Source organism: Tupaia chinensis, unplaced genomic scaffold (assembly GCF_000334495.1).
Source record: "Tupaia chinensis unplaced genomic scaffold, TupChi_1.0 Scaffold000604_1, whole genome shotgun sequence".
In the NCBI taxonomy this organism is placed as follows: domain Eukaryota; kingdom Metazoa; phylum Chordata; class Mammalia; order Scandentia; family Tupaiidae; genus Tupaia; species Tupaia belangeri.
In genome coordinates, this window is record NW_006160122.1 from 36,546 (window position 1) to 47,742 (window position 11,197).

The 11,197-nt window shown below is 63.6% G+C and overlaps 1 protein-coding gene across 1 annotated transcript in view; it reads right to left on the reverse strand.

The window, feature by feature from the left end:
* Window positions 1-263: 263 nt before the first annotated feature.
* STK40 (serine/threonine kinase 40) overlaps window positions 264-11,197 on the reverse strand; it is a 19,654-nt gene continuing 8,720 nt past the window's right edge. The window contains exons 6-10 of the mRNA XM_027775750.1: window positions 6,302-6,417; window positions 4,204-4,348; window positions 3,963-4,082; window positions 3,522-3,606; window positions 264-2,361 (exon numbers count right to left, since the gene is read on the reverse strand). Of these exons, the coding sequence (XP_027631551.1) occupies window positions 2,143-2,361; window positions 3,522-3,606; window positions 3,963-4,082; window positions 4,204-4,348; window positions 6,302-6,417 (685 nt within the window). The 3' untranslated portion in view covers window positions 264-2,142. The remainder of the gene's footprint in view (window positions 2,362-3,521; window positions 3,607-3,962; window positions 4,083-4,203; window positions 4,349-6,301; window positions 6,418-11,197) is intronic.

The following is an 11,197-nucleotide window of genomic DNA, read 5'->3' on the forward strand; positions in this document are numbered from 1 at the left end:
AATGGACAGCCTGTCTGTCCGCGTCCTCCCCGGCCCTGATGGGGAGGGGTCAATACTACTCCAGTGCCTGGGGCCTCTCCTGCCTGCGCAGGGGCTGGGGGTCTGGGAGAATGCCAGTGGTTCTGGTTCCCTGCCCCGATTTGGGACTGTGGGGCCAGTGCCACCTGCTGCCTGGGGGCGGGGAGGGCATGCCCAATACACCTAGCTGGCGGAGAGAGCTGGGGCTGGGTGGAGGGCAAGAACGGCAGGCGAGGCCGCGAGGCTCCAGGTCAGGAAGCTTTATTGCTGACATGCAGGAAGAGTCCCCATGTAGTACAAAAATAGGTCTTTATACAAACTGTGACTTTACAACAGGCTTCTCAGTGCGCGACACCCAGCCAAGGCGGCCCACCCCCCTCCTCGCTGTCAGAAATGGAATCAGCTGAGTTGACCTCAGAAGGGCCCAGCCTGTCCGACGGGGCTTCGTGGGCTTTGGAGAGGAGGGACCACACATGGAAGCGGGCCGCACGTCGGGGGCGGGCCGCCGGGCAGAGCTCCGCTGAGCGGGGCCCTGGCCGCACCTCAGCCCCTTACTGGGACGTCACGGGGGCTGGGAGCCCTCAATCGGACTGCATTTCTGCTCCCTCGGGAGGCTTTTCTTTGTGAAATAAATATAGAAAAGAGGGCACCCCCACCCGCAGCACCCCATCCTGGCTCTCCGCAGCGGGGCTGAGAGGCAGAGCTCGGTGCTCAGGGGGAGCGAGTGCTGGGCTCAGACCTGCGGAGGCAGAGGCCCGAGGTGCCCGTGCTGGGTGGGGTGTGGGAGGGGGCGTGGCGGCCCTGCTACTGCTGGCAAGAGGTGGCCCCATTTTTTCCAGATGGGGAAACTGAGGCACGAGGAGGTTTGGGAACTTGCCCAAGGTCACTCACAGTGAGTCAGCTTTGCAGGGGAGAGGGCAGCTCACACTCCGGGAAGCATGGTCACAGAGGCCTCGGCTACCTCCCCAGGCCAGGGCTGCCGGGTGAACTCGGCCTCTCCCAGGGTGTAGGCTGGGCCCTGGAGAAGGGTCTCTGCCTGGCAGGGCAGGGGCAAGTCAGGGAGGGAGCTGGGCGAGAAGGGCGTTCTGGCGAGAACAGCATTTCTGGCAAGACGGGCATCACTTCAAAATCTCGGCTCAAAACGGGCAGCAGGGCTGTTCTCGAGCCAGGCAGGGTGGGGCCCCCAGTCCCTGTTAATTCTCCCCGAGTCACCGAGCCACAAAGGGGTCGGGGTCTGGCCGGGGTCTGCTGCGACAGACACGACGTCTGAGGAGGGGGGAGGAGAGGTGCCCGCTGATCAGGTGGGAGCAGACACGCGGCAGGGCCAGGCCCAGCGTGCCCTCCTGGCCAGCGGGCCACGCTACCCGGAACCACGGCGCAGGATGGAGGAGACCGTGGTCAGTGCGGCAGCACCTCGGAGCAGCTGAGATGAGGCGGAGTCCAGGCCGTCCTCCCGTCACTGAAACCAAGAGGGAGGGGCCGGCAGGGAGGGCTGCTCGGTTCTGGGGGCGAGGAAGGGGCCGTGGTCTGTGGACTCCCTGCTGTCCAGCCAGGCTAGGGGCAGGGAGTGGCCAGGTGAGCCACCAAGATGGGAAAGAAGTTGGTTTCAGTAAAAAAATAAATATATTTGCATCCGGCGTCAGAGGAGGCGAAGGTTTTCCAACGTGGAGGCAGAAGGGACAGGACGGACGCAGACCGCAGAGAAGCCCGGGGTGGCGCCACGGGGAGCGAGCACGAGCTGCACTTCAGCTCTCTGGACTGCAGGGGCACGCCCACTGCCCGTGGCTGCGGGGCCAGGCGCGGGCGGCCCCCTCCTTCCTCTCGCTCAGTCCAGAGACAGCATGGTTAAAGAGACAGAGGTAGATTAAACGTCATGATTAAAAGCAGATTAGTTATCTAGGCTTCTCAGATTAAAAAACCAAACGATCAAGCAATCATTCCACAAGGTAGCTCCGTGGTACCTCTGCTGACCCCGCGTGTGGCATGTGGCGTGGGCTGTCCCCGTCCCTGCTCTGTCCCCGTTGTAGCCTAGGCGAGTCCAGCACTACAGGGCCCGGTGCAGCAGCCAGGCCTAGGCTGGGGGCCGGGGTGGTGGTGTTGGTGCTGGCGGCCCGGTGGTGGCCACTATTTCCGCAGGTAGCGCTGAGCCAGGAGGGCGGTGTCCAGGGAGGTCATGGGCTGCGCGTCATGGCCCAGCCGGCGCACGGGGGGCACGCTGCCGAACTGGCGCTTGGGCACCCAGCTCCGCGCCTCGTGCACGGAGCTCTTCTCCTCGGCCAACAGCAGCTGCTGCCGCATGTAGTTCTCGAACTCATACTGGGAGCACTCCTCTGTCACCTTTGCCTGAGGCCACGAGGGGGACAGAGACCAACGAGATCAGACAGACATGCAGCAGGCACAGGAAAGCAGGGAGCGGGTGCTGGGTGCCTGGCTCTGAGGCCTCATTGCAGGCAATGCCTTGGGCCCCATCTAGACAGCTGGCGAGTGACAGGCCCCAGGACCTTCCACAGCCTGGGCTCCAGGCCGCAGCCCCCGGTGTGGAGGCAGCAGCTCTGGCCAAAGCGCAGACCTGTGGTCCGACCTGGAGCTCTCTTTTCCTAACTCACAGGCCTTGGGAGGTCTTGGCTTCTCACCTGTGACGGGAGCAGAGATCTCCCCTCACCGAGGTTCTGAGCCCTGAGGGGGCCAGTGCTGGCCCCAGGGTCAGAGCCAGGCCTGGGGCTGCGATGCCAACCTCTGGGGGCCTTATCTTGGACACACACATCAGGGGCCGCCAGCTGAGCCAGGCGTCCACACAGACAGGACAGAAACGGAAAGCGATGTGGCAGGTCCCCCGCTAATGGGAGGGACGGGTGTCTGGACTCAGCTGCACTACTCCCAGGCAAGTGACCTCCCCTCTCACCTCAGTTTCCTCTTCTGTAAAATGGGCCACTTCACAAAATGTAAGTACACCGGAGTGCTGGGGGGACACTCAGCGCCAGCCGACGGCCCGGGAGGGCGGGATTTAAACTCTCCTTTCTTGGGGCTGGAGGCTTTGCTGGGGTCCCCACAGCACAGCCGTTCTGGTTCGTCTGCCCCCCTGCTTGGTGTGGAGCACCAAGGGGCCAGGGAAGCTCCTGGGGACACACTGGCCCAGCATCCTCCTGGCTCTGCCAGCCCTACCCTCCAGGGGGCACCCTAGGGCACCGCGAATGCGGGCCCCCTCCCTGGCCCAGCACTTTCTCCAGTGCAGAGAAGGGGGAAGATGGAGAACAGGGAGAAATGAATCATCTAAAAAGGAAAAGCAGGAGGGTAAGGGGAGCCCTGTGAGTCAGGCAGGCAGAGAAATGTGACCCTGGAGAAAGAGGAAGCTGAGGGCAGCCCGGTGGGCCTCCACCCAGCAGTCCCAGAGCCCTCTCATAGGCTCGGCCTCCAACTACGCCAGACACCAGGCAGCCCAGGTCCAGGCCCTGGGGCCTCCCAGTGGCACCCTTCCACTCCAGCCGCCTGATCTCCCAACTCACCTCCTGGGAGCTGTCGGCACTGCTCATCTGGTCGTCGATGTCAGGAACCACCTGCAAAGGCCCACTCAGGGACGACAGGGACTGCCTGTGGAGCGTCGGGGCGGGAGGTCAGGCGGGCTCTGGGCAGCCTGGGGCCTGTGCCCTGCTCCCAGATGGGGAGGTGGGGGTCCTGCCGTGACATGCTTCCGTGAGCCTGTCTACTCATCTAGCAGATGGGGACAACTGCTCCCTCTTGGGCCGTGGTGAGAACCCCGTGAGGCAACGCCTGTCCCGCTGCTGGGACGGCCCAGGGGCAGGGACACCAACCCTGCGCTCTGCCTGCATGGCCCGCCTGTGCCCATGGGAACCTCGGGAAGCAGGTGAAGGCAGCCTCCTTTTCTGGGCAGGACGGGCAGCGCAGCTGAGAACCCACCCAGGGCCCAGCCCCCACTGCCCACTCACCAGGACGCGATGATGGCACCGAGGGCCTCCAGGACATCGGCGGCGGCCAGGCGCTGCTGAGGGTCGAGGACCAGCAGTTTCCGGATGAGACACACGGTGTTCTCAGAAACGCGCCCATCCCTGGCAGCGAGAGGGGGAGGGGATCAGTGGGGTGGGGCAGGGGTGGGCCCAGGCTCACTGGGCCGTTCCGCCCTCCCAGGTCCACAGGGCTGGCACCCGCTCTCGGAGAGGCAGGACTCACTCAGGGATGGTGTACTCGGCGGCCTTGATCTTGCGGAAGAGCTCCTGCGGGATGCTGTCGTAGAAGGGGAACTGGCCGTAGAGCATGGTGAAGAGCACCACGCCCAGGGCCCACATGTCGCTGGGCTTGCCCCGGTACGGCCGGCCTGGGGGTGGAGGGACACACAGCCCTGAGCCCTCAGCTTACCAGTGGCATGCCTGGGATCCCACCCATGGGACCCCTCTGCCTGCCGCCTGACTCTGGCCCAGCTCTTCCTCCTGGTCCCTCCCCTACAACAGCGTGGCGGTCCCGAGCTCTGCATGCCACCCCACCCTGGTGGTGCCCTTCCTGATCCCCAGGGGAGACAGAGACAGACCACTGGGTCTCCTGCAGCCTAGCACCTCCTCACCGCCTGCCGAGCCCGCTGTTCCACGTCCCACCAGACTGGGAGCCTGGGGGTGCGGGGCCTGGGTCTGCAGCCCCAGCCTCAGGCAAAGGCTCACGGAGCAGGTGGCTGGTGTGTGTGGGACAGAGAAACCTGGCCCTGGCAGGTCAGCCATGCCGCCCCATCACTGTCCCTCACCCAGAGCACTGTAACAGTCTGCAGGGCCCCCTCTGTCCCTGCCGTCTCCCCTGGCAGGTGGCTCTCAGGTACAGCTGCATTCTTGGGGTGACCACTGCTGAGCCCTGGTGCCCAGCGTGGACTCAGATATCTGCTAATGGACGAAGTCCGAACCCCTCCATGCCGTCGCTTCTGTGACTGGGAAACGGAGGGAGACGGGGCATCACTGAGCCCACTGCGTGACGGCATGGAAGACACTCATTTCACCAGCTGTCCCATGTCTGTGACAGGGAGGCGCAGCAACACTCCCGGTCCCAGGCCATGGCGGGCAGGTGCCGTGCCATTACTCTCCTGTCTTAAGGGCAACCTGTCCAGCCACTGGCGCCCACTGCCTGACCCACGAGGGTCACTCCACTTCCACAGCCCTGGACAGGCCCTGTCACACGTCCTCTGGTCCTTCAGCAGGCTGTAGCCACCCAGGTCCCCACACACAGCTCTGCTCTGGGCGCAGGGGAGATGCTGCTGGGCACCCTGGTGCTCCTCCTGGGAGGGGGTGCACACATGTGTGCTGGGGCCTGGAGAGCACCAGCCCCGGGGTCCTCCACTCTCTCAACAATCAAGACCAGAGGGACCCAGATTTGGCAAAGGACAGTAGCAGAGACTACAGTGAGATGGGGAGCTGGGCTTCCATGGGGGCAGCCTGACGTGAGGCCTACATGTGTGGCCAACCAGCCGTGGCTCTGTGAGAGGTATCCCTGGCCTATCAGCCGTGGTTCTGTGAGAGGTGCCCCTGGCCTATCAGCCGTGGCTCTGTGCGGGGTGCCCCTGGCCTATCAGCCGTGGTTCTGTGAGAGGTGCCCCTGGCCTATCAGCCGTGAGTACCATCTATCTCCTCTGCAGCCTTGGTCCCCTCATCTGTGAAAGGGGGCAGCTTCACCCTGCAGGTGGCTGTGTGGTTTCCAAGAGGCCATCCTGTGCTCCGCACAGTGCCTGGGACCGAGTAGGAGCCTAGGGCAGGAAGGTACAAAGCCCAGAGGCTAAGAACGGAGGCATGGACGTGGCCGGCCCTCAGGAAGCCGTCGAAGGCATGAGTGAATGAATGGGCAGAGTGACGTCTGTGAATGCTAGAGGCACTGTGGCCGTCAGTGAGGTCTGGTCATTTCTCGACGTGGCCTGTACCAGGCCTCGGTGGTCCAGCTGCCACCTCTCCGGCCGCCCCTTAAACAGGCATGCGGTTAAGTGGCAGACCGGGGACTCCCACGTGCTACGCGGCACCAGACGCTCGACCTGGCCCAGTCACACACGCTCAGGGCTTCTGAGCACCTGGACGGGCCTGGTCGCGTCACTTCACGGGTCCTTGCAGACTCTAATGGAGTCACATCCTTCCCTCCCCGACGCTATCCTCGGGAAAACGCCACATGCCTAGGTAAGGCCACCTGGCCCCTCCCCAGAGAGAACACTGTACAGGGAAGGAGGTGGCTTGGGCACCCAGTGAGGCCCCCAGCCTTAGCCCTGGCGCGAGCCGCCTGGAGCCCGCCGTGCGGCACAGACACCTACCGCTGAGCACGTCCGGGCTGATGTAGGCCGGGCTGCCCCTCTGGTCCTTCAGCAGGTCCCCCTCACTCACGAGGTGCTTCCCCAGGCAGAAGTTGGTGATGGTTATCCGATGTGTCCTGGAAGTGGAGCAGAGAGTGCAGAACCCTCAACGTCTGTGCCACCAGCACCAGCCATGCCCTGGGCACCGCCCCATACCCCACTTGGGAACAGGAGCCCGGCTTCTCTTCAGAGGTGAGGACCGCCCCCCCAGGGAGCAGGGAGTCACCCACACCCTCCAGCTGCCCTCTGAGCTGTCCCGGCAGCAGTCTCTGTGACCCTAGGCTGGGTGCTGCAGAGGCCACCCCGACCTGCTGCCCCGCAGTCTCAGGTACCGTGTAGAGCTTCGCACGACCTCTGCCGATGTCCCCACGAGGCCCATCTATATCTGGACTGACAGTCCCAGGGCAGCAGTGGGCTCACTCCTGGGGAGCGGCCACCATGGGGGTGTGGCCATGGGGGGGGCAGGACCGGCACCCTGATGCCCACCCAGGCAGGATGTGCTGCGCACCAGGAAGGTGAGGGTCGGACACGTGCCCTCAGGGCTCCCGCTCCGGGTGAAATCCCACGAGTGAGAAAAGTATATGTGGGTGTTCAGCACTAGTCAATGGGTCCCTCTCAGGGCGAGCGCCCGCGTCTGGCTGGCTCACAGGACAGCACCCTTGCCCACCCGGGGCCAGCAAGCGCCTGGGGGTGCCATGACCTGGGTCAGTGTCACATAAGCCAAAGAACTGAGAGGAGGACAGTGAGACTGATGGAGACTCGATGGCAAAGACTACAGCCCTAAGTCCCGTGTTGGGCCCTTCCCAGGCACTGCCTCACTCTTGTGCATGGCTGTCCTCTGAGGGGGCCCACTGGAGCCCCGTCTCGGAGCAGGAAACTGGTGGCCACACTACAAGCTGCCCCCAGTCTACTCAGCTGCTCCCCTGTGAGAGTGAGAACTCCCCTCCAAGGGTGAAGACGCCTCCGAGGGTGAAGACGCCCCCTCTGTGGATGAGGACCCCTCCATGGGTGAGGACCCCCTCTGTGGGTGAAGACTCCTCCGTGGGTGAGGACCCCCTCTGTGGGTGAGGACCCCTCCATGGGTGAGGACTCCTATGAGCTCTCACCAGAACACAGGCAAGAGCCGCATGGGCACCCCATCTCCTTACCTAGCAACAGGGAGCTTCCTGGTGTGGGAGGCTGTCGGCAGAGCCTGGCATGCAGAAGGCCCTTCCTCCACTAGTACCCAGGAGGGGAAGGCACAGCCCGCACACCTGGGAGTCCTGCCATGAGCACTGCGGGGACAAGGCCCTGACCATGGAGCCCCGGAGGAGGCTGCAGAAGGGTGGGAGCTGACCTCTCCACCAGACGCTGGGGATCAGCAAGCTACTGGGCATGCGGGCTGGACGCCGGGCCACCCCACCTGTCCCGAGCCTACTGACGTGTCCACAGTGCAGTTCTGGCAGGGCCCAGGCCAACTGGACCTCGAGTGCTGGGGACCAGAGTCAGGACCACCCCCTACAGCTGGGGCCTTCTGAGAAGGGCAGCCCATCTCAGAGTGTGGGGCACTGTGGGCTGGGGAGGCCATAGGCCAGCCCTGCCATCTTAGGAAAGGTTCCCCTGGGAAGGCCGGGCAGTTCTGTGCAGTCAGACCTCCCCTTTCCAGAAAAGCCGAGACCACCGCAAGCTCAGGGTCTCTGCCATGCGGGAGCAGGCCCGAGCGCTGGTGGGACAGGTGCTGAGCAGCGCTGCTGGTGTAGCCCTGTGCACTGGCTCTGCCGCCTTGCTCCGCGTGCACGGATTCGGAGCCCCGCAGAGGCATGCCAAGAGGAAAACGGGATGAGGACTCGGTTTGTCCCCAGCGACTTGAGCGAAGGCCTGTAGTGTGGCAGGCCTGTAGTGTGGCCGGCCCGTCCAGGCGTTTCCACTTTTTCACTAGACAGCACGTGCACTTGCCAGAGAGACGGAAGGAGGGGGAGCGAACTGCTTCCTGGTGGCCAGTGGGGCCTGGTCAAGCCATGACCCCACCTCCTCTACTTTCCCATCCTGCTGGGATTTGGGGCACGCATGTGTGCTCAGCTGGTGTGCCTTACAAGCCACCTGGGCCGGGGTATGAACCGGGCCAGTCATGTGGGACCCAGCTCCATCAACCGCCAGGCTGCAGGCTGGCCCACCTGGTATTCTTTTTAAAGAGGTTGTTGCCTTAGGGCATGCGCACTTGCCGTGGAGAGACAGACAGTGAGGGGAGAAGAAATCGCCCCCCGCCCCCATGGCCAAGCTGCAATCCCTTCTCCTGGGATCTTAAGCACCCACTCACATGTGCCTAGCGTGCATTTCAAGCTACCACCTCCAGGATTTGAACCATGGTTGGCCATGTGGGAGTCCAGCAACCTAATCACGGTGCCATCACCTGGCCCCACCACCTGGTATTCTTATCTGTAGACCCTGGCTTGAGGTGAGGAACATGGCCCCAAAGTGGAGCAGGGGGACACAGGCGGGTTTAGTTCTAGTCAGGGCCGGGCTCCCGGGGGACCCTGGGCATAAGCAGGGGTGCCCCTGCACGCTGGGGGAGGTCAGGCAGGCAGGTGGGAGGCTTGCTTTGCTTTAGAGGAGACGTCTGACCGGAGAGCTCAAAAGTTACAGATCTGTGGGAGGCCACCCCCGGGCGCTGCTCTGTCCCCTTCTGCAGCGCCCAGCGCGGTCACCACTGTCAGCAGACAGCACCAAAAGCTAGCGTGGCCCTGCTGGGCTTGAAGTGTGCGCTCCTGAGAGGAGACGGAGACAGACAGAAAGTGAGAGATCCCCTCCTGGGGGTGGCCACACCGCAATCCCTCCTCCCTTCTCCCAGGAGTTTGGGCATGCACACGTGTCCGGTGTTTTTCAAGCTGTGGGGTCTGGGATTTGAACCACTGAGTCAGCTACATGGGATCCAGAGCCTTAACCACCATGTCACCTGCTGGCCCCAAGACTGTTTTCATTTATTCCATGAAACAACCTACAAGGGAAGTTTTCTCACTGCCTCATTTCAGATGATGAAACGGAGGCACAGAGAAGTGGAGGGACTTGCCCAAGGTCACACAGCTAGTGAGTGGAGCAGAACTAACCCAGGCCTGTCAGACCCTGAGCCCGCACTGGCAGCTGCTGGGTGTCCAGATGTGTCCCTGGACAGTGCCCCAGGCCCGAGCGTCCCAGCAAAGCTGACTCATTCTTTGTCTTGTACTTTGGGTCTGCCCTGACCTAGAAAATCAGATCCCCCGAGAGCCAGGGCAGGGCAGTTCTGGGATCTGATCTTTTCCAGGAAACTCACGATGTGAAGGAGAGGGTCAGCCCAGAGAGGACCCTCCCACCACACCTGGGAAGCGCCAGGGAGGGGAGGCTGCCTCCGAGGCCCACGAAGATTCTCTGGCCCCCTTAGGGAGGGCCAGTGGGCAGGGAACCCTCCACCCAACTGCCCTGTTCCAGGCAGCTGCCTGGGTGGCTGGCAGGAAGGGAAGCTCTGGGGGGGCCTTGGCCGCCTCTCCCCAGAACAGTCCCAAGGGTGCAGAGGGTCGGCCCAGAGGTGCAGGGCGTGTGGCCAAGGGTGGATTTCCCCAGGAGCCGTGTCCAAAAGGCTCCCGGGTCCTTCGCTACCTTGGGGAATTCTGCTGGCAAAGGGCTCTGAGCAAGACAGAGGCCAGCCTGTCATCTGCATGCCACATGAAACAGGACCCCAGTGCTCGCCCAGGCCTGCCCTTCAGATGCCACAGAGCCCGAAGGTGGGCAAAGGGTGTCCGCGGAGGGCCCTGCGCACCGGGAAGAGGCCTGTCCCAGCCCTGGACCTCCCGCGTCACCGCCCCGAGGGTGGGAGTGCTCAGGCCTCCAGCCCACAAGGCTCCCACCCAGCAGAGATGCCGTGCATCTCTCCATGCGCTCAGAGCAGGGGCTGCAGCTACGAGTGCGGCTGGTGGTTTCTGGTGCCCGAGATGCTGGGAGGACAGCGTGGGAGAGGATGGAGGCCTTGCTAGTCAGATTCTGGGTTTTTCAAACCCTTGCTGACCCTCAATGCCTCACCTGTAAAACAGGGGAGATACCAGCACCTAGCTCTCAGGATGGCAAAAGGGGTCAGCGACATGCAAAGATGAGCCCACGGAGGGCACCGAGCCCAGTGCCTGGCACAGGGCACCAGCTGGTGCTAACGGTAAGGCTGGTATTACGTCATCCCGATGGCTGGCACACCTGGGAAAGACTGTCTCTGAGGTGAGCAAGAGTGGTGACTCGTGTGACAACAGAAGCACACGTGCTCGTGTGGCCGAGCTGTCAGCCCCGCTCTACGGGCAGGACTCCCCCCGCTGCCCATGGCACGAAGCAGGGGGTTCAAGGCAAGCACGACCGAGGCCCTGCAGGGCTGAGCGCAGGCCCCAGCGGCTCCCAGTCTCTTGCATGGGAGGGCACGTGGCTGGCTCTGGGACCTCCAGAGGCTTGGCACCGCTCTGCTGTCCTGCCACCACCACCGAGGAGGCCGGGTGGCACCCAGCTCTCTGGGAGTCCCGGAAGCCCCCGTGAGGGGGCGAGGGCAGTGAAGGCGGGACGTGAGTCAGGAGGGCCCGCTGTGAGTCACCCCTGAGCCATGGCCCTCTGGCTGCCACAGCTTTGCTGCTTCTCTCAGAACTTGCTGTGCGACTGATGACCCAGAAAGGGGGAAGGAGGAGGAGCCCACAGCGGCCCTCGCACCCCCGAGGAGGATTTCAGATTTCAACCTGGATTTCTACCAAAGCCGGCTGAGCCTGTCCCTACGGCTGCCTGGCGAGCGCTTCTCCGGCTCCCTCCCGGGGAGCCCCCCACCCCCGGGCCTCAGTCTGTGTGCCTGCCTCTCCAGTTGGGGTTGGGGCTGGGTTGGAA